The 19,123-nt window shown below is 50.2% G+C and overlaps 1 protein-coding gene across 6 annotated transcripts in view; it reads left to right on the top strand.

Moving 5' to 3' along the window:
- Nucleotides 1-18,911, top strand: part of gal3st4 (galactose-3-O-sulfotransferase 4) — an 81,876-nt gene extending 62,965 nt beyond the window's left edge. For 4 of the 6 annotated variants that reach the window (XM_078206257.1, XM_078206255.1, XM_078206258.1 and 1 more), the window contains 3 exons: nt 2,438-2,548; nt 9,942-10,251; nt 14,580-18,911. In XM_078206257.1, the coding sequence (XP_078062383.1) occupies nt 2,438-2,548; nt 9,942-10,251; nt 14,580-15,392 (1,234 nt within the window). In that variant the 3' untranslated portion in view covers nt 15,393-18,911. The remainder of the gene's footprint in view (nt 1-2,437; nt 2,549-9,941; nt 10,252-14,579) is intronic. The other 2 variants (XM_078206259.1, XM_078206260.1) reach the window with 1 other exon arrangement.
- The last annotated feature ends 212 nt before the right edge of the window (nt 18,912-19,123 follow it).

The raw sequence follows: 19,123 nt of genomic DNA, 5'->3' as shown, positions 1-19,123 counted from the left end.
TACTTTTCACTGTATCCCAATACATGTGACAATAATAAATCAAATCCTTCTCCCCTATGTACTCTATGAACGGTATGCTTTGTCTGTATAGTGCGCAAGAAACAATACTTTTCACTATATCCCAATACATGTGACAATAATAAATCAAATCAATATTCATTATAAAGATCTCAGCATTTCAGCTGACAAGGCAGATTTGAGCTCCCTTGACTTGTCATAGAGTCATAGAATCCCTACGGTGCAGTAGGAGGCCATTCGGCCCATCGAGTCTGCATCGACCACAATCCTGCCCAGCCCCATAGCCCCACATATTTACCCTGCTAATCTCCCTGACACCAAGTGGCAATTTATCATGGCCAATCAACCTAACCCGCACATCTTTGGAGTGTGGGAGGAATCCGGAGCATTCGGAGGAACCCCACGCAGACACGGGGAAAATGTGCAAACTCCACACAGACAGTGACCCGAGGCCAGAATTGAACCTGGGTCACTGGCGCGGTGAGGCAGCAGTGCTAACCACTCTGCCACCCTGCCGCCCCAGAACGTGACAATAATAAATCGAAACAAATGTATTGGGATACAGTGAAAAGGCAAAACATACCGTTCATAGAGTACATAGGGGAGTACACGGTCACCCAAGGCCTGTGAGGCAGCAGTGCTAACCACTGTGCCACCAATTAGGAGCAATAAGTGTGGGTTCGATTCCTGGCTTGGGTCACTGTCTGTGTGGAGTCTGCACGTTCTCCCCGTGGGTTTCCTCCGGGTGCTCCGGTTTCCTCCCACACTCCAAAGATGTGCAGGTTAGGTGGATTGGCCATGTTAAATTTCCCCTTATGTCTAAAGATGTGCAGGTTAGGTGGATTGGCCATGCTAAATTGCCCCTTATGTCTAAAGATGTGCAGGTTAGGTGGATTGGCCATGCTAAATTTCCCCTTAGTGCCCAAAGATGTGCAGGTTAGGTGGATTGGCCACGCTAAATTGCCCCCTAGTGTCCAGAGATGTGCAGGTTAGCTGGATTGGCCATGCTAAATTGCCCCTTATGTCTAAAGATGTGCAGGTTAGGTGGATTGGCCATGCTAAATTTCCCCTTAGTGTCCAAAGATGTACTTGTTAGGTGGATTGGCCGTGCTAAATTGTCCTTAGTGTCCAGAGATGTGCAGGTTAGGTGGATTGGCCATGCTAAATTGCCCCTTAGTGTCCAAAGATGTACTTGTTAGGTGGATTGGCCGTGCTAAATTTCCCCTTAGTGTCCAAAGATGTACTTGTTAGGTGGATTGGTCGTGCTAAATTGCCCCTTAGTGTCCAGAGATGTGCAGGTTAGGTGGATTGGCCATGCTAAATTGCCCCTTAGTGTCCAAAGATGTGCATGTTAGGGGGATTAGCAAGGTAAATGCGTGGGGTTACCGGAATAAGGCCAGGGTAAGATGCTCTGTCGGAGAGTCGATGCTGGCTCGATGGGCTGAATGGCCTCCTTCTTCACTGTCGAGATTCTTTGATTCTATGAATTCACATGAAATTGCTGTTTGTGGGTGTAATGACTTTAATCAGGCAATTGAGGTGGGCCTGTTAGAATATAAACCAATAAAAGATGTTACTGATCAGGGCCAAATTGATAGGCCAATCGGGGAGCCTCTTGCTTTGTACTTGGGCTCCCTGATTGGCCTATCAATTTGGCCCTTAATCAGGGACATCTTTCAACACCAACCAAATAAACAAACTCAAATTAACTTAGGGACAAATTAACAGAGGCAGTTCCCCAAAAGGAGGGGGAACAGCCCTAACAAAAAACAAAGTCGAAAGAAAACTTAAAACATTAAATCATAATGTGGTTATCGGGGTCTATAACGCACCCCAGCCCCTGCGGTGCCCAGCGGGCGCGGAAGGCATCAACCGCGCCCGTGGACACCGCATGCTCCCTCTCCAGGGACATCTGGCCGCGAATGTAGCCTCGGTAGAGGGGCAGACAGTCAGGACGGACGGCCCCGTCGATCGATCGCCCGCTGCCTGGACCTGTTGATGGCTCGCCTGGCCAGGCCCAGGAGCAGGTTCACGAGGAGGTCGCCATCCCGACCATCCCCCTTCCTCCGCATCGGGTGTCCGTCGATCAGGAGCGTGGGGCTGAAGTGCGAACAAAACATTAATAAAAGGTTTGTGAGGTCAACAAAACGGGAGTGCAACCTCAGACACAAAACGTGGCCCTTAATCGGGGAATTCGCAGTCGAACAGGCCAACCTCAAAGGCCTGATTGAAGTCATTACAGTGGGGTCTTGCTGTGCACAAATTTAGCGTTTCTGGTGATAACATTTGAATGTCAAAAGCTGGGGGTCCTCTTGTGGCCAAGGAAGTTGCCATGTCAATGCAAGTTGTCTCCTCTGGATCGATCGGGTGAAAGAATGTTCCTGTATGCTTTTTCACACACACACCCTCCTTCTTTTAGGAAGCCGAGGTTACTGCAATGGTGCACACTCAGTGTCCTCTGGATGACTGTGGTGATCCTCATGGCGATCGGTTTGGCCATCCAGACTCTGGGGATCGCAGACAAAAAAAGGTCATTTTACGTTTTGCTTCAATGTTGTATGGAATTTCGGAACCCGCGTCCGACATGTTGTGGAAAAGAGAGATGTATTGTCAGAGCTTCCTTATCTGCCACTCATCGGGACAAACAGAAGAATACCAAATTTCAGAGCGATCGCCACCATTTATAAGAGAAAAGGGGGATGTGGCGGTGATAATGTCTTTTAAGTGAATAATCCTGGTGGTACCAATTGGAATCCCGCCATGACAGAATTTTAATTCAATTAACAATGGGGTGGCATGGTGGCACAGCGGGTTAGCACTGCTACCTCACAGCACCAGGGACCCGGGTTCGATTCCCGGCTGGGGTCACTGTCTGTGCGGAGTTTGCACGTTCTCCCCCGTGTCTGCGTGGGTTTCCTCCGGGTGCTCCGGTTTCCTCCCACAGTCCGGAAGACGTGCTGGTTAGGGTGCATCGGCTGTGCTAAATTCTCCCTCAGTTGTTACCCGAACAGGCGCCGGAGTGTGGCGACTAGGGGATTTTCACAGTAACTTCATTGCAGTGTTAATGTAAGCCTACTCGTGACACTAATAAGTAAACTTAAACTTAAAATCTGGAATATAAAGCCATGTTTTGGAGTGGCGACTTTTTTTGGTGGAATTTTTTTATTCGTTTGCTGAGGTCTGGCCTACATGTGACTCCAGATCCACAGGCATGTGGGTAGACTGGTAACAGCCCCCTCTGAAAAGGCTGAGCTAGCCGCACATTTGAAGGGCAGTTAGGGACGGGAACCCAATACTGGCTTGCCAGTGATGCCCACATCCCATGAAAGAATGACAAAAAAAAAGGGGCTGATTTTTTTCCCCTGTTGAAAATCATTGTGGCTTTGAAATTTGGCATTCTTGTGTTTGTCCCAATGAGTACAAGTTGCAGCGACATGTCTCTCTTTTCCACAACATCCACGTTCTGTACTACCAAGCGACTGTTTAAATACGGGGCTCTGAACATTGGTGCGTGTTAATGGACCTTCCTGGAAAGGGTCAAAGGTGAAGTACTTAGCTTAGTTGAAAATGGTGGTTTGCTACTCGACAACACAAACAGAAAATCCCAGCAGGCCTGACGGCATCTGTGGAGAGAGAATAGAGCCAACGTTTCGAGTCTGGATGACCCTTCGTCAGGGCGAAGAGCAAAGAAAATCAGACAAGATTTATACGACAAGGGTGGCCAGGGGGCTGTAACTGGACAAAGGAAATGTGAATGATGATGGTGCTAAAAGCGTCCATTAAGTGGTCGGAATGTGTGTGAACGGCAGAACAGAGGTACAGCTTGTTCAGGGACTGCCCGAGGAATGTGGCAGTTGCCCTGAAGTGAGGGGTGGGGGGAGGGGGGGGTGGGGTTTGGGGGCAAGATGGAGAACGAGAATGGAGAAGCGGGAAAATGGAAGTGAGGATGAAGGGCGATTAAAAATGGACGAATGAGATGAATAGAAGAAATGAAACAAAATAAATGGAAATAGGGCGGTTAGCTGCACTGCTGCCTCACAGCGGCAGGGACCCGGGTTCGATTCCGGCCTCGGGTCACTGTCTGTGCGGAGTCTGCACGTTCTCCCCGTGTCTGCATAGGTTTCCTCCGGCCGCTCCGGTTTCCTCCCACAAGTCCAAAGATGTGCGGGTTAGGTGGATTGGCCATGCTAAATTGCCCCTTAGTGTCCAAAGATGTTCAGGTTAGGTGGATTGGCCATGCTAAATTGCCCCTTAGTGTCCAAAGATGTGCGGGTTAGGTGGATTGGCCGTGCTAAATTGCCCCGAGGTGTCCAAAGATGTGCAGGTTAGGTGGATTGGCCATGCTAAATTGCCCCTTAGTGTCCAAAGATGTGCGGGTTAGGTGGATTGGCCGTGCTAAATTACCCCTTAGTGTCCAAAGATGTGCGGGTTAGGTGGATTGGCCATGCTAAATTGCCCCCTAGTGTGCAAAGATGTTCAGGTTAGGCGGATTGGCCATGCTAAATTGCCCCTTAGTGTCCAAAGATGAGCGGGTTAGGTGGATTGGCCATGCTAAATTGCCCCGAGGTGTCCAAAGATGTGCAGGTTAGGTGGATTGGCCATGCTAAATTGCCCCTTAGTGTCCAAAGATGTGCGGGTTAGGTGGATTGGCCATGCTAAATTGCCCCTTAGTGTGCAAAGATGTTCAGGTTAGGCGGATTGGCCATGCTAAATTGCCCCTTAGTGTCCAAAGATGTGCAGGTTAGGTGGATTGGCCATGCTAAATTGCCCCTTAGTGTCCAAAGATGTGCAGGTTAGGTGGATTGGCCATGCTAAATTGCCCCTTAGTGTCCAAAGATGTGCAGGTTAGGTGGATTGGCCATGCTAAATTGCCCCTTAGTGTCCAAAGATGTATAGGTTAGGTGGATTAGCGGGGTAAATACTTGGGGTTACGGGAACCAGTCCTGGGTGGGATTGCCTCTTTGTTTTAGGGGGATTACATGGGGTTACAAGAATAGGGCCTGGGTGAGATAGTTGTCAGTGCAGACTCGATGGGCTTAATGGCCACCTTCTGTACAGTTGGGACTCTTTGGATTCTATGAAATGGGGTGAAGGTGGAGGGGAGAATACATACTCAGAAGTAGTTGAACTCGATGTCCAGTCCAGAAGGCTGTAGGAAGACGTGGTGTGGTTCCATCAGTTTGCGTTGGGGTTCGCTGGAGCATTGCAAAAGGCCAAAGATGGACATGAGGGCAGGAGAGCAGGGTGGTGTGTTGAATTGACAAGCAACAGGAAGGCCTGGGTCATCCAGACTCGAAACGTTGGCCCAATTCTCTCTCCACAGATGCTGTCAGACCTGCTGAGATTTTCCAGCTTTTTCTGTTTTGGTTTCAGATTCCAGCATCTGCGGTATTTTGGTATTCCACGTTGACTGTTACATAATTCAGATCTTAGTTACAGCATCACATTGCAATGTCGCTAAACAACGCTGACAAAGGAACGTGGGAACAACAGGAGGCCATTCAGCCCCTTGAATCTACACCAGTTTGATCATGGCTGATCTGTATTTTAACTCCACAAGCCTACCTCACAACCCACTGATAGAGAATCAATCTCAGTTCCAACCTCCACAACGGCCTGCTTCACATTTTAAGATCCCCCACATCTTCTTCCAGACTTACCGACCAACAGAGGAAATAGTTTCTCTCAATCAACCCTCTTAAATCCATTGATCAATGGATAGCCAATCTACCTACTATCACCTTTGGACACTAAGGGGCAATTTAGCATGGCCAATCCACCTAACCTGCACATCTTTGGATACTAAGGGGCAATTTAGCATGGCCAATCCACCTAACCTGTACATCTTTGGACACTAAGGAGCAATTTAGCATGGCCAATCCCCCTAACCTGAACATCTTTGGACACTAAGGGGCAATTTAGCATGGCCAATCCACCTAACCTGCACATCTTTGTACACTAAGGGGCAATTTAGCATGGCCAATCTACCTACTATCACCTTTGGACACTAAGAGGCAATTTAGCATGGCCAATCCACCTAACCTTCAGATCTTTGGACACTAAGGGGCAATTTAGCATGGCCAATCCACCTAACCCATTCATCTTTGGACATTAAGGGACAATTTAGTATGCCCAATCCACCTAACCTGCACATTTTTGGACACTAAGGATGCAATTTAGCACGGCCAATCCACCTAATCTACACATCTTTGAACACTAAGGGGCAATTTAGCATGGCCAATCCACCTAACTCACATATCTTTGGACACTAAGGGGCAATTTAGCATGGCCAATACACATAACCTACACATCTTTGGACATTAAGGGGCAATTTAGCACGGCCAATCCACCTAACCCACACATCATTGGAGTGTGGGAGGAAACCGGAGCACCCGGAGGAGACCCACGCAGACACGGGGAGTACATGCGAACTCCGCACAGGCAGTGACCCAAGGCTGGAATCGAACACGTGTCCCTGATGCTGTGACGCAGCAGTGCCAACCCACTGTGCCACCATGCCAGCCCTGAGGAAGAATGCCGTTGGGCAACCAGGGATGGGCATTAAAACGTTGGCCAGTCAGCGATGCCCATGTCCCATGAATGAATCAAAAAGAATTCCTTTCGACTTGAGTAAGGAATAGAAAGGTGTGCCAGTGGGGAGAGATGAGGTTGGGTAGGTGGAGGCTCATGAAGAACAGAAACACCAACATGGACCAGTTGTCCATTTTGCCCACTGGCCTGTTTCTGTGTTGTGCATGTTTTACATTCTTTTGTGGGGTGTGACTGGCTGGGCCTGCGTTTATTGCCCATCCCTGGTTACTCTTGCTCAGAGGGCAGTTGAGAGTCAACCACATTGGCTGTGGGCTCTGGAGTCACATGTAGGCCAGACCGGGGTAAGGACGGCAGATTTCCTTCCCTAAAGACCATGAGTGAACCAGATGGGTTTTTCCGACAATGGGTCATCAGTAAATTCTTAATTCAAGATTTTTGAAAAATTGAATTCAAATTCCACCATCTGCTGTGGCGGAATTCAAACCCGGGTCCATGGAACATAGAAACATAGAAAACTACAGCACAAAACAGGCCCTTCGGCCCCACAAGTTGTGCCGAACATATCCCTACCTTTTAGGCCTACCTATAACTCTCCATCCTATTAAGTCCCATGTACTCATCCAGGAGTCTCTTAAAAGACCCTATTGAGTTTGCCTCCACCACCACTGACGGCAGCCGATTCCGCTCGCCCACCACCCTCTGAGTGAAAAACTTCCCCCTAACATTTCCCCTGTACCTACCCCCCAGCACCTTAAACCTGTGTCCTCTCATAGCAGCCATTTCCACCCTGGGAAAAAGCCTCTGAGAGTCCACCCGATCCATGCCTCTCAACATCTTATACACCTCTATTAGGTCTCCTCTCATCCTACGTCTCTCCAAGGAGAAAAGACCGAGCTCCCTCAGCCTATCCTCATATGGCATGCCACTCATTCCAGGCAACATCCTTGTAAATCTTCTCTGCACCCTTTCAATCTTTTCCACATCCTTCCTGTAATGAGGCGACCAGAACTGAGCACAGTACTCCAAGTGGGGTCTGACGAGGGTCTTATATAGCTGCATCATTATCCCCGGACTCCGAAACTCAATCCCTCGACTGATAAAGGCTAGCACACCATACGCCTTCTTAACCACCTCCTCCACTGCGGGGCCGATTTTAGAGTCCTAAGGACCCGGACCCCAAGGTCCTTCTGATCCTCTACCGTACTAAGAGTCTTCCCCTTTATATTATACTCCTTCATCCCATTTGACCTGCCAAAATGGACCACTACGCATTTATCTGGGTTGAAGTCCATCTGCCACTTCTCCGCCCAGTCTTGCATCCTATCTATGTCCCTCTGTAACTTCTGACATCCCTCCAGACTATCCACAACCCCACCAACCTTCGTGTCGTCGGCAAACTGACCAACCCATCCCTCCGCTTCCTCATCCAGGTCATTCATGAAAATGACAAACAGCAAGGGTCCCAGAACAGATCCCTGGGGCACACCACTGAGTGGAGTTTCTGGATTAATAACCCAGCGATAATACCACTAGACCATCAACCTCCCCTAATGTTAATGTCATGTTAATTGTATTACCAAAGTGAATTACATTGATGGATAAAGTACTTTAGCTACAAAAAAGAGAGACCACTGGGACACTGGGTGAGTCGGCAGGAGATAGACACATACAAAGCTGTATCCTGTAGACAAACCAAGTGTCAGGAAAGGGATTTGCGCCTGTTTTCTTTTAAAGTTTATTTATTAGTGTCACAAGCATACATTAACATTAAGTTACTGTAAAAATCACCTAGTCGCCCCAATCCGCGCCTGTTTGGGTGCACTGAGGGAGAATTTAGCATGGCCAATGCAAGTCTTTCGTATTGTGGGAGGAAACCGGAGCACCCGGAGGGAACCCACGCAGACACGGGGGCAACGCGCAAACTCCACACAGACAGCGACCCAAGCCGGGAATTGAACCCAGGTCCCTGGCGCTGTGAGGCAGCAGTGCTACTCACTGTGCCACCATGCTGAGGGAGCGCTGCACTGTCAGAGGGTCAGTGCTGAGGGAGTGCCGCACTGTCAGAGGGTCAGTGCTGAGGGAGCGCCGCACTGTCAGAGGGTCAGTACTGAGGGAGTGCTGCACTGTCAGAGGGTCAGTACTGAGGGAGTGCTGCACTGTCAGAGGGTCAGTACTGAGGGAGTGCTGCACTGTCAGAGGGTCAGTACTGAGGGAGTGTCACACTGGCGGAGGGTCAGTGCTGAGGGAGCGCCGCACTGTCAGAGGGTCAGTACTGAGGGAGTGCCGCACTTCAAAGGGTCAGTACTGAGGGAGTGCCGCACTGTCAGAGGGTCAGTACTGAGGGAGTGCCGCACTGTCAGAGGGTCAGTACTGAGGGAGTGCCGCACTGTCAGAGGGTCAGTACTGAGTGAGTGCCGCACTGTCAGAGGGTCAGTGCTGAGGGAGTGCCGCACTGTCAGAGGGTCAGTACTGAGGGAGTGCTGCACTGTCAGAGGGTCAGTACTGAGGGAGTGCTGCACTGTCAGAGGGTCAGTACTGAGGGAGTGCTGCACTGTCAGAGGGTCAGTACTGAGGGAGTGTCACACTGGCGGAGGGTCAGTGCTGAGGGAGCGCCGCACTGTCAGAGGGTCAGTACTGAGGGAGTGCTGCACTTCAAAGGGTCAGTGCTGAGGGAGTGCCGCACTGTCAGAGAGCCAGTACTGAGGGAGTGCCGCACTGTCAGAGAGTCAGTGCTGAGGGAGTGCCGCACTGTCAGAGGGTCAGTGCTGAGGGAGTGCCGCACTGTCAGAGGGTCAGTGCTGAGGGAGTGCCGCACTGTCAGAGAGCCAGTACTGAGGGAGTGCCGCACTGTCAGAGGGTCAGTGCTGAGGGAGTGCCGCACTGTCAGAGAGTCAGTACTGAGGGAGTGCCGCACTGTCAGAGGGTCAGTGCTGAGGGAGTGCCGCATTGTCAGAGGGTCAGTGCTGAGGGAGTGCCGCACTGGCGGAGGGTCAGTGCTGAGGGAGCGCCGCACTGTCAGAGGGTCAGTGCTGAGGGAGCGCCGCACTGTCAGAGGGTCAGTGCTGAGGGAGTGCCGCACTGTCAGAGGGTCAGTGCTGAGGGAGTGCCGCACTGTCAGAGGGTCAGTGCTGAGGGAGAATCGAACCCAGGTCTCTGGCGCTCTGAAGCGGCGGTGCTAACCACTGTGCCCACCCTGTCGCCCTGGCTGTATTGTGGAAACAAACCAACTGTCAAGAAAGGCATTTGTGTCTGGGTTTTCGACCCTCCCCTCTGACTCTGGTCAATTTTTGGTGTAACGCTGTTGAAAGCCATGTTGCCGGAGTGGTTTGCTGACACCGGTTGACTTTTTAATTGCTGCTCTCTTTCTCCAGGGTAACGTCCAGCCAGCCCGACCAGACGCCGGTTTTGAGTGTGATCCCCCAGGACGAAGGGGTCCCACGGAAACCCTGTCAGCCCAAGACCCACGTGATGTTCCTCAAGACGCACAAGACAGCCAGCAGCACCATCCTCAACATTCTGTACCGGTTCGGGGAGGCGAGGAACCTAACGTTCGCCCTCCCCAACTCCTACCAGTTTGGTTACCCCTTCCTCTTCAGCACCAGGAAGATTAAGTTTTACAGTCCGCTTAAAACGCAGGAGTACCACATCATCTGCAACCACATGAGGTTCTTCCGACCGCAGGTAAAGGAACGTGCGCAGGTCCTGCGCCCGTTACCCCAGAGAAAAGTGGCTCTGGCGGGGGGGCAGGGGAATGGTGTGGAGGTTAGGGGCAGAAGGAGTAGGGTGGGGGTGAACTGATCGAAGTCTTCAAAGTTAACAAACTGGAGTTTAGAAGAGTGAGAGGGGATCTCATAGAAACTTATCATAGAATAGAATCCCCACAGTGCAGAAGGAGGCCATTCGGCCCATCGAGCCTGCACCGACCACAATCCCACCCAGGCCCTATTCCTGTACTCCACATATTTACCCTGCTAATCCCCCTTGCACTGTGGTCAATTTAGCATGGCCAATCCACTTAACCTGCATATCTTTGGACATCAAGGGGCAATTTAGCATGGCCAATCCACTTAACCTGCACATCTTTGGACACTAAGGGGCAATTTAGCATGGCCAATCCACCTAACCCGCACATCTTTGAACACTAAGGGGCAATTTAGCATGGCCAATCCACCTAACCTGCACATCTTTGGACACTAAGGGGCAATTTAGCATGGCCAATCCACCTAACCCGCACATCTTTGGACACTAAGGGCAATTTAGCATGGCCAATCCACCTAACCCACACATCTTTGGACACTAAGGGACAATTTAGCATGGCCAATCCACCTAACCTGCACATCTTTGGACACTAAGGGGCAATTTAGCATGGCCAATCCACCTAACCTGCACATCTTTGGACACTAAGGGGCAATTTAGCATAACCAATCCACCTAACCTGCATATCTTTGGACATCAAGGGGCAATTTAGCATGGCCAATTCACCTAACCCGCACATCTTTGGACACTAAGGGGCAATTTAGCATGGCCAATCCACCTAACCCGCATATCTTTGGACACTAAGGGGCAATTTAGCATGGCCAATCCACCTAACCTGCACATCTTTGGACACTAAGGGGCAATTTAGCATAACCAATCCACCTAACCTGCATATCTTTGGACATCAAGGGGCAATTTAGCATGGCCAATTCACCTAACCCGCACATCTTTGGACACTAAGGGGCAATTTAGCATGGCCAATCCACCTAACCCGCATATCTTTGGACACTAAGGGCAATTTAGCATGGCCAATCCACCTATCCTACACCTACGGAGAGAGGCTGGATAGACTAGGGTTGTTTTCCTCAGAGCAGAGAAGGCTGAGGGGGGGAGACCTGATCGCGGTGTATAAAATTATGAGGGACACAGATGGGGTGGATAGGAAGGAACCTTTCCCCTTAGTCGAGGGGTCAGTAACCAGGGAGCAGAGATTTAAGGTAAGGGCGCAGCAGATTTGAGGAGAAACTTTTCGTAATGACTCCCCGCCGCCCGCGCCCCTCACCGCCGCCCGCGCCCCCTCGCCGCCACCCGCGCCCCCTCACCTCAGGGATCAGTGCTGGGTCCACTGTTATTTGTCATTTATATTAATGATTTGGATGAGAATATAGGAGGCATGGTTAGTAAGTTTTCAGATGACACCAAGATTGGTGGCATGGTGGACAGTGAAGAAAGTTATCTCCAATTGCAACGCGATCTTGATCAATTGGGCCAGTGGGCTGACGAATGGCAGATGGAGTTTAATTTAGACAAATGCGAGGTGATGGATTTTGGTACATTGAACCAGGGCAGGACTTACTCAGTTAATGGTAGGGCATTGGGGAGAGTTACAGAACAAAGAGATCTAGGGGTACAGGTTCATAGCTCCTTGAAAGTGGAGTCACAGGTGGACAGAGTAGTGAAGAAGGCATTCGGCATGCTTGGTTTCTTCGGTCAGACCATTGAATACAGGAGTTGGAATGTCTTGTTGAAGTTGTACAAGACATTGGTAAGGCCACACTTGGAATACTGTGTACAATTCTGGTCACCCTATTATAGAAAGGATATTATTAAACTAGAAAGAGTGCAGAAAAGATTTACTGGGATGCTACCGGGACTTGATGGATTGAGTTATAAGGAGAGGCTGGATAGACTGGGACTTTTTTCTCTGGAGCGTAGGAGGCTGAGGGGTGACCTTATAGAGGTCTATAAAATAATGAGGGGCACAGATCAGCTAGATAGTCAATATCTTTTCCCAAAGGTAGGGGAGTCTAAAACTAGAGGGCATAGGTTTAAGGTGAGAGGGGAGAGATACAAAAGTGTCCAGAGGGGCAATTCTTTCACACAGAGGATGGTGAGTGTCTGGAACGAGCTGCCAGAGGCAGTAGTAGAGGCGGGTACAATTTTGTCTTTTAAAAGGCATTTAGAGAGTTACATGGGTACAATGGGTATAGAGGGATATGGGCCAAATGCGGGCAATTGGGATTAGCTTAGGGGTTTAAAAAAAAAGAGCGGCATGGAACAAGTTGGGCCGAAGGGCCAACAGTGACAAGAGTAACATATGTACAAATACCCATAGTGGTAACCAATCTATGATTCTCTGCCCCAGAGGCTGGATCATTAGAAGTATTTAAAGTGGAGGTAGATAAATATTTGATGGATCAAGGAATAGAGGGGAAAATGGCACAGAGAAGGAGTTGAGGCCGGAATAGATCAGCCATGATCTTATTGAAGGGTGGGGCAGGCTTGAAGAACCTGGTGGCCTCCCCCTGCTTCTAGTTCTTGTGTCTCTCGAAAAGCTTTCCATTTCATCTCACTCTTATTATTTAGATAGCCATGATGGCACAGCGGGTTAGCACTGCTGCCTCACGGCGCCAGGGACCCGGGTTCGATTCCCGGCTTGGGGTCACTGTCTGTGCGGAGTCTGCACGTTCTCCCCCCCCGGTGTCTGTGTGGGTTTCCTCCGGGTGCTCCGGTTTCCTCCCACAGTCCAGAAGACGTGCCGGTTAGGGTGCATTGGCCGTGCTAAATTCTCCCTCAGTGTTACCCGAACAGGCGCCGGAGTGTGGCGACTGGGGGATTTTCACAGTAACTTCATTGCAGTGTTAATATAAACCTACTTGTGACACTAACAGATAAATAAAGTAAAATCCTACAGGTCAACAGGGTGGTGAAGAAGGCGTTTGACACACTTGCCTTCATCGGTCAGAGTACTGAGTACAGGAGTTGGTACGTTATGCTACAACTGTACAAGACATTGGTGCGGCCACATTTGGGGTACTGCGGACAATTCTGGTCGCCCTGCCATAGGAAGGATGTTATTAAACTGGAAAGGGGGCAAAAAATATTGACAAGGATGTTACCCAGACTGGAAGATTCGAACTAGAAGGAGAGGTTGGATAGGCTGGGACTTCTTTTTTCCTTGGAGAGTAGGAGAATGAGGGGTGACCTTATAGAGGTTTATAAAATCATGGGGGGTATAGTCTCTCTGTCCAACAACACTCCCCAGGGCCCTGTGCAAGTCCTGCCCTGGGTTTGTCTGACCAAAATGCAACACCTCGCATTTATCTGAATTAAACTCCATCTGCCATTCCTCAGCCCACTGGTCCAGTTCATCAACATCCCGTTGTAGTCTCAGATCACAGAATCCCTATAGTGCAGAAAGAGGCCTTTTGGCCCACCGAGTCTGCACCAACAACAATCCCACCCAGGCCCTATTCCGTAACCCCACGTATTTATCCTGCTAATCCCCCTGACACTAAGGGGCAATTTAGCATGGCCAATCCATCTAACCTGCACATCTTTGGATACTAAGGGACAATTTAGCATGGCCAATCCCCCTAACCCACACATCTTTGGACACCAGGGGGCGATTTAACATGGCCAATCCATCTAACCTGCACATCTTTGGATACTAAGGGACAATTTAGCATGGCCAATCCACCCAACCTGCACATCTTTGGACATTAATGGGCAATTTAGCTTGGCCAATCCCCCTAACCCGCACATCTTTGGACACTAATGGGCAATTTAGCATGGCCAATCCACTAACCCGCACATCTTTGGACACCAGGGGGCGATTTAGCACGGCCAATCCCCCTAACCCACACATCTTTGGACACCAGGGGGCGAATTAGCATGGCCAATCCCCCTAACCCACACATCTTTGGACACTAATGGGCAATTTAGCATGGCCAATCCACTAACCTGCACATCTTTGGACACTAAGGGGCAATTTAGCATGGCCAATCCACCTAACCTACACATCTTTGGACTTTGGGAGGAAACTGGAACACCCGGAGGAAATGCACGCAGACACGGGGAGAACGTGCAAACTCCACACAGACAGTGACCCAAGGCCGGAATTGAATCCGGGCCCCTGCCACTGTGAGGCAGCAGTGCTAACCACACTGTCCACCAAACCGCCAATTTGGTTCCTTTCTTCCCTTCGTCCCTCTGACGGCAGCGGAAATCATTGTTTCCTGTCTCTTCCCCAGGTCGAAAAAGTGATGGCAAAGGGGACCTTTTACTTCTCGATCTTAAGAAACCCGGTGACCCTGGCGGAGTCCGCCTTCACCTACTACAAGGGCTCAAGCATGGCCTTCAAGAAGGTGGAGTCGCTGGAGCAGTTCCTGAGCGAGCCCTGGCGCTACTACGCCGCCCGGGAACGGGGCAACCAATACGCCCGGAATCTGATGTGGTTCGATTTTGGCTTTGACCACAACGCCAACGACACCCAGGACTACGTGGAGCTGGTTCTCAAGGAGATTGGCAGCACCTTCCACCTCATCCTCCTGGCGGAGTACTTCGACGAGTCAATGGTGCTGCTGAAGGAGGCCCTGTGCTGGGAGCTGGACGACGTGGTCTCCTTCAAGCTGAACTTCCGCAGCAACATCACGGTGCGGCGGCTGTCGGACGAGACGGTGGAGCGGGCCAAGGCCTGGAACTCGCTGGACTGGAAGCTGTACGCGCACTTCAACCGGACATTCTGGCGGAGGGTGGAGGCCTACGGCCCCCAGCGGATGAGCAGCGACGTCCTGGCGCTGCGGGAGAAGCGCAGGAGGCTGAAGGACCTGTGCCTCCAGGGCAGCAGGCCCGTGGAGGCCAGTCAAATCCAGGACAAGAACATCAAGCCCTTCCAGTACGGCCGAGCCCAGATCATGGGCTACAACCTCAACCCCAACCTCGACAGCAGCAGCAGCAGGGAGAAATGTTTGCGAATGGTCATGCCCGAGCTTCAGTACAAGGACATGCTCGACGCCAAACTCTTTCCCTTGACGTCCACGGGCAAAAGCCTACACGCGTCATAGCTACCCTCTCGGGATGGATATTGGGGAAGGGGTCGACCCCTCCGGTGTCCAACCGAGACCATACCCTCCCGTTGTTGTACATTCTGTCAAGACTAGGCTGACTATCTCCATAAGTGACGTCCCTCACTGCCAGTCCGGCAACGTTGGGTATAAGGGGGGCAACGCCCCCTTACAGCTCAGAACCATTGCTATATCAAACACCTTATCCGTCAGTGTCGCTGTTCAAAAAAAAGGAGTTCGCATCGAAGCTTTTCATCTGAACGCGAATGTTTATTTATTTATTTATTTACACGGGCGGCGCTGGGCAAGGCCCGCACCTGTTGACCGTCCCTAAATGACCTTTCATCTGAGCGTCTCGGTCAGCCATTTTAGAGGGCATTTTAAGAGCCCACCACATTGGCTGTGGGCTCTGGAGTCACATGTAGGCCAGACCGGGGTCAGGACGGCAGACTTCCTTCCCTCAAGGGGACTTGAAAGTGAACCAGATGGATTTTTATAGAAACGTAGAAGATGGGAGCAGGAGGAGGCCCTTCGAGCCGGTTCCGCCATTCATCACAATCATGGCTGATCATCCAACTCGATAGCCTAATCCCGCTTTCTCCGCATAATGACAATCGATCACAGCTGTCATGGTCACCGTTGCCGAGTACTAGCCGTCAGTTCCAGGTTTAAGGTTATTTATTAGTGGCACAAGTCAGCTTACGTTAACACTGCAATGAAGTTACTGTGAAAATCCTTCAGTCGCCGCACTCCGGGCGCCTGTTCGGCCGACGCTGAGGGAGAATTTAGCACGGCCTAATGCACCCTAACCAGCGGACTGTGGGAGGAAACCAGAACGCCCAGAGGGGGAAACCACACATTTATTTATCGAACTCGAATTCCGTGGTGGGATTTGAACCTGTCTCGCCGGGTCCCTGGACTACTAGTCCAGCGAGATTCCAACTACACCATCATCCCAAATTTTACACTATTTTACACTAACAAACAATTTAAGATTATCAGTCGGGTTCACAATGTGGCTCACTTAGACTGGCTCGGAGCTACATATATTCAGTCACAAGGACCTGTCCTCTGCAGACTAAAGGAACATGTCCAAGCATTGCACTTGTTTTAAATTAAACAGAGGGCCAATAGCTCCCTGGTGCAATCTCCGTGGCAACACCTCGATGAATCAGAGCCAAACAATCATCCCCCTTTTCTCCCTTTTCAAATTTGGCATTCCTGCCTTTGTCCTGATGAGTGCCAGATGAAAAGCTTCGACAACATCTCTCTTTTTTTTCTCAATTCCGTGCTGTCGGAAGATGGCTTTTCCTTCCTCGCGTTCCCCATTTCCCAAATTGTGATCTCGTTCCAACTCGCGAAGGAGATGTTTGAATGTTTTCTATTTATTGGTGATGGGATTGTTTTTGCAAAGCACGTGTGAGAAGGAGGTAATGAGTTTCCTATCACAGCAACAGCCATGGAATTAACATAGAAACACAGAAAATAGAAGCAGGAGGAGGCCATTCGGCCCTTCGAGCCTGCTCCGCCATTCATTACGATCATGGCTGATCATCCAATTCAATATCCTGATACCCCCCCTTCCCCCCATATCCCTCGATCCCTTTAGCCCCAAGAGCAATATCTAATTCCTTCTTGAAATCACACAACGTTTTGGCCTCAACTACTTTCTGTGGGAGTGAATTCTGCACACTCATCACTCTCTGGGTGAAGAAATTTCTCCTCACCTCACTCCTTATTCCCAAACTATGACCCTTAGTTCTGGATTCCCCCACCATCGGGAACATTCTTTCTGAATCTACCCTGTCTAACCCTGTTAGAATTGTGTAAGTTTCTATAAGATTCCTTCTCACTCTTCTAAACTCATCCTAACCGACTTAGTCTCTCCTCATGCGACAGACCTGCCATCCCAGGAATCAGCCTGGTAAACCCTCGCTGCGCTCCCTCTATAGCAAGGACATCCTTCCTCAGATAAGGAGACCAAAACTACGCACAATACTCCAGGTGTGGCCTCACCAATGCCCTGTAATATTGCAGTAAAACATCTCTATTCATGGAATCCCCACAGTGCAGAAGGAGGCCATTCGGCCCATCGAGTCTGCACCGACCACACCCCCACCCAAGCCCTATTCCCGTAACCCCTCACATTTACCCTGCTAATCCCCTGACACTAAGGGACAATTTGGCACGGCCAATCCGTCTAATCCACACATCTTTAGACTGTGGGAGGAAACCAGAGCACCCAGTGGAAACCCACACAGACACGGGGAGAACGTGCAGGCTCCACACGGACAGTGACCCGAGGCTGGAATTGAACCCGGGTCCCTGGCGCTGTGAGGCAGCGGTGCTAACCACTGTGCCACCGTGCCGTTCCTATATTCCGATACTCAAATCCTCACTATAAAGGCCAACATACCATTTGCCTTCTTAACTGCCTGCTGTACCTGGTATTGGTCAAAAGTGACCAGTGAGATATGGGGTAGAAAATTGCCAACTGGTTCAGTAATGTCCTTTCGGGAAGGCAGTGTGCCATCCCCATGCCAGCCAGGTTTGCCCAGGTGGTCCACGCCACCCCACTCGGATCAAGGGGCGATGAGGGATGGACAGACGCTGGCCTTGCCCAACCTCTCTGCACATCAGAAACGCATGACATTGGGCATCGCTGGCAAGGCCAGGCATTTATTGCCTGTCCCTAAAGGGACATTAGTGAATCAGATGGGTTTTATGACAATTGACGATGGTTTCATGGTCTCTGTTACTGAGAATCGCTTTCAATTCCTGATTTTATTTATTGGATTTTAATTCCACCTGATGCCCTAGCGGGAGTCGAACCCGTATCATAGAATCCCTACAGTGCAGAAGGAGGCCATTCGGCCCATCGAGTCTGCACCGACTACAATCCCACCCAGGCCCTATCCCCGTAACCCTGCATATTCACCCTACTAACCCCCCTGACACTAGGGTCAATTTAGCATGGCCAATCCACCTAACCCGCACATCTTTGGAGTGTGGGAGGAAACCGTGGCACCCGGAGGAAACCCACGCAGACACGGGGAGAATGTGCAAACTCCACACAGACAGTGACCCGAGGCTGGGAATCGAACCCGGGTCCCTGGCGCTGTGAGGCAGCCGTGCTAACCACTGTGCCATCGTGCCGCCCACGGTGGATTACAGCTGGATTACTAATCCAGCAACATTCATAGTCCAGTGATTGGAGTACAATGCCACTCTTTCTCCACTCATTCCCTATCAGATTTATTACTGACTATCTCATATTGGAGACCCTTAGTCTGATCTCCCCCACAGTGGAAATATCTTCCCGATGTCAGCCCCATCAAATCCTTCCACTGTGATAAAGATTTCTTGCAGTTTAACACTCAGCTGTTACGATAAAGAAGAGAAATTGATATCAGATAATCATTGACTGAGATTAAATGTTCCCTGCTTATTTGATCAACTGGTTGGATCCTTGATTAGATCTTCTGAAGTCTTTAACTTGTCATTCAATTGACAGATAAATCAACTGGGCCCCACACACAGACTCTCTCTCTCACACACACACACACACACTCTCTCTCACACACACACAGACTCTCTCTCACACACACTCTCTCTCACACACACACAGACTCTCTCTCACACACACACACAGACTCTCTCTCACACACACACACTCTCTCTCACACACACACAGACTCTCTCTCACACACACACAGACTCTCTCTCACACT

Source organism: Mustelus asterias, unplaced genomic scaffold, assembly GCF_964213995.1.
Source record: "Mustelus asterias unplaced genomic scaffold, sMusAst1.hap1.1 HAP1_SCAFFOLD_1389, whole genome shotgun sequence".
In the NCBI taxonomy this organism is placed as follows: Eukaryota; Metazoa; Chordata; class Chondrichthyes; order Carcharhiniformes; family Triakidae; genus Mustelus; species Mustelus asterias.
This window is presented reverse-complemented; position numbering and strand designations above follow the sequence as displayed.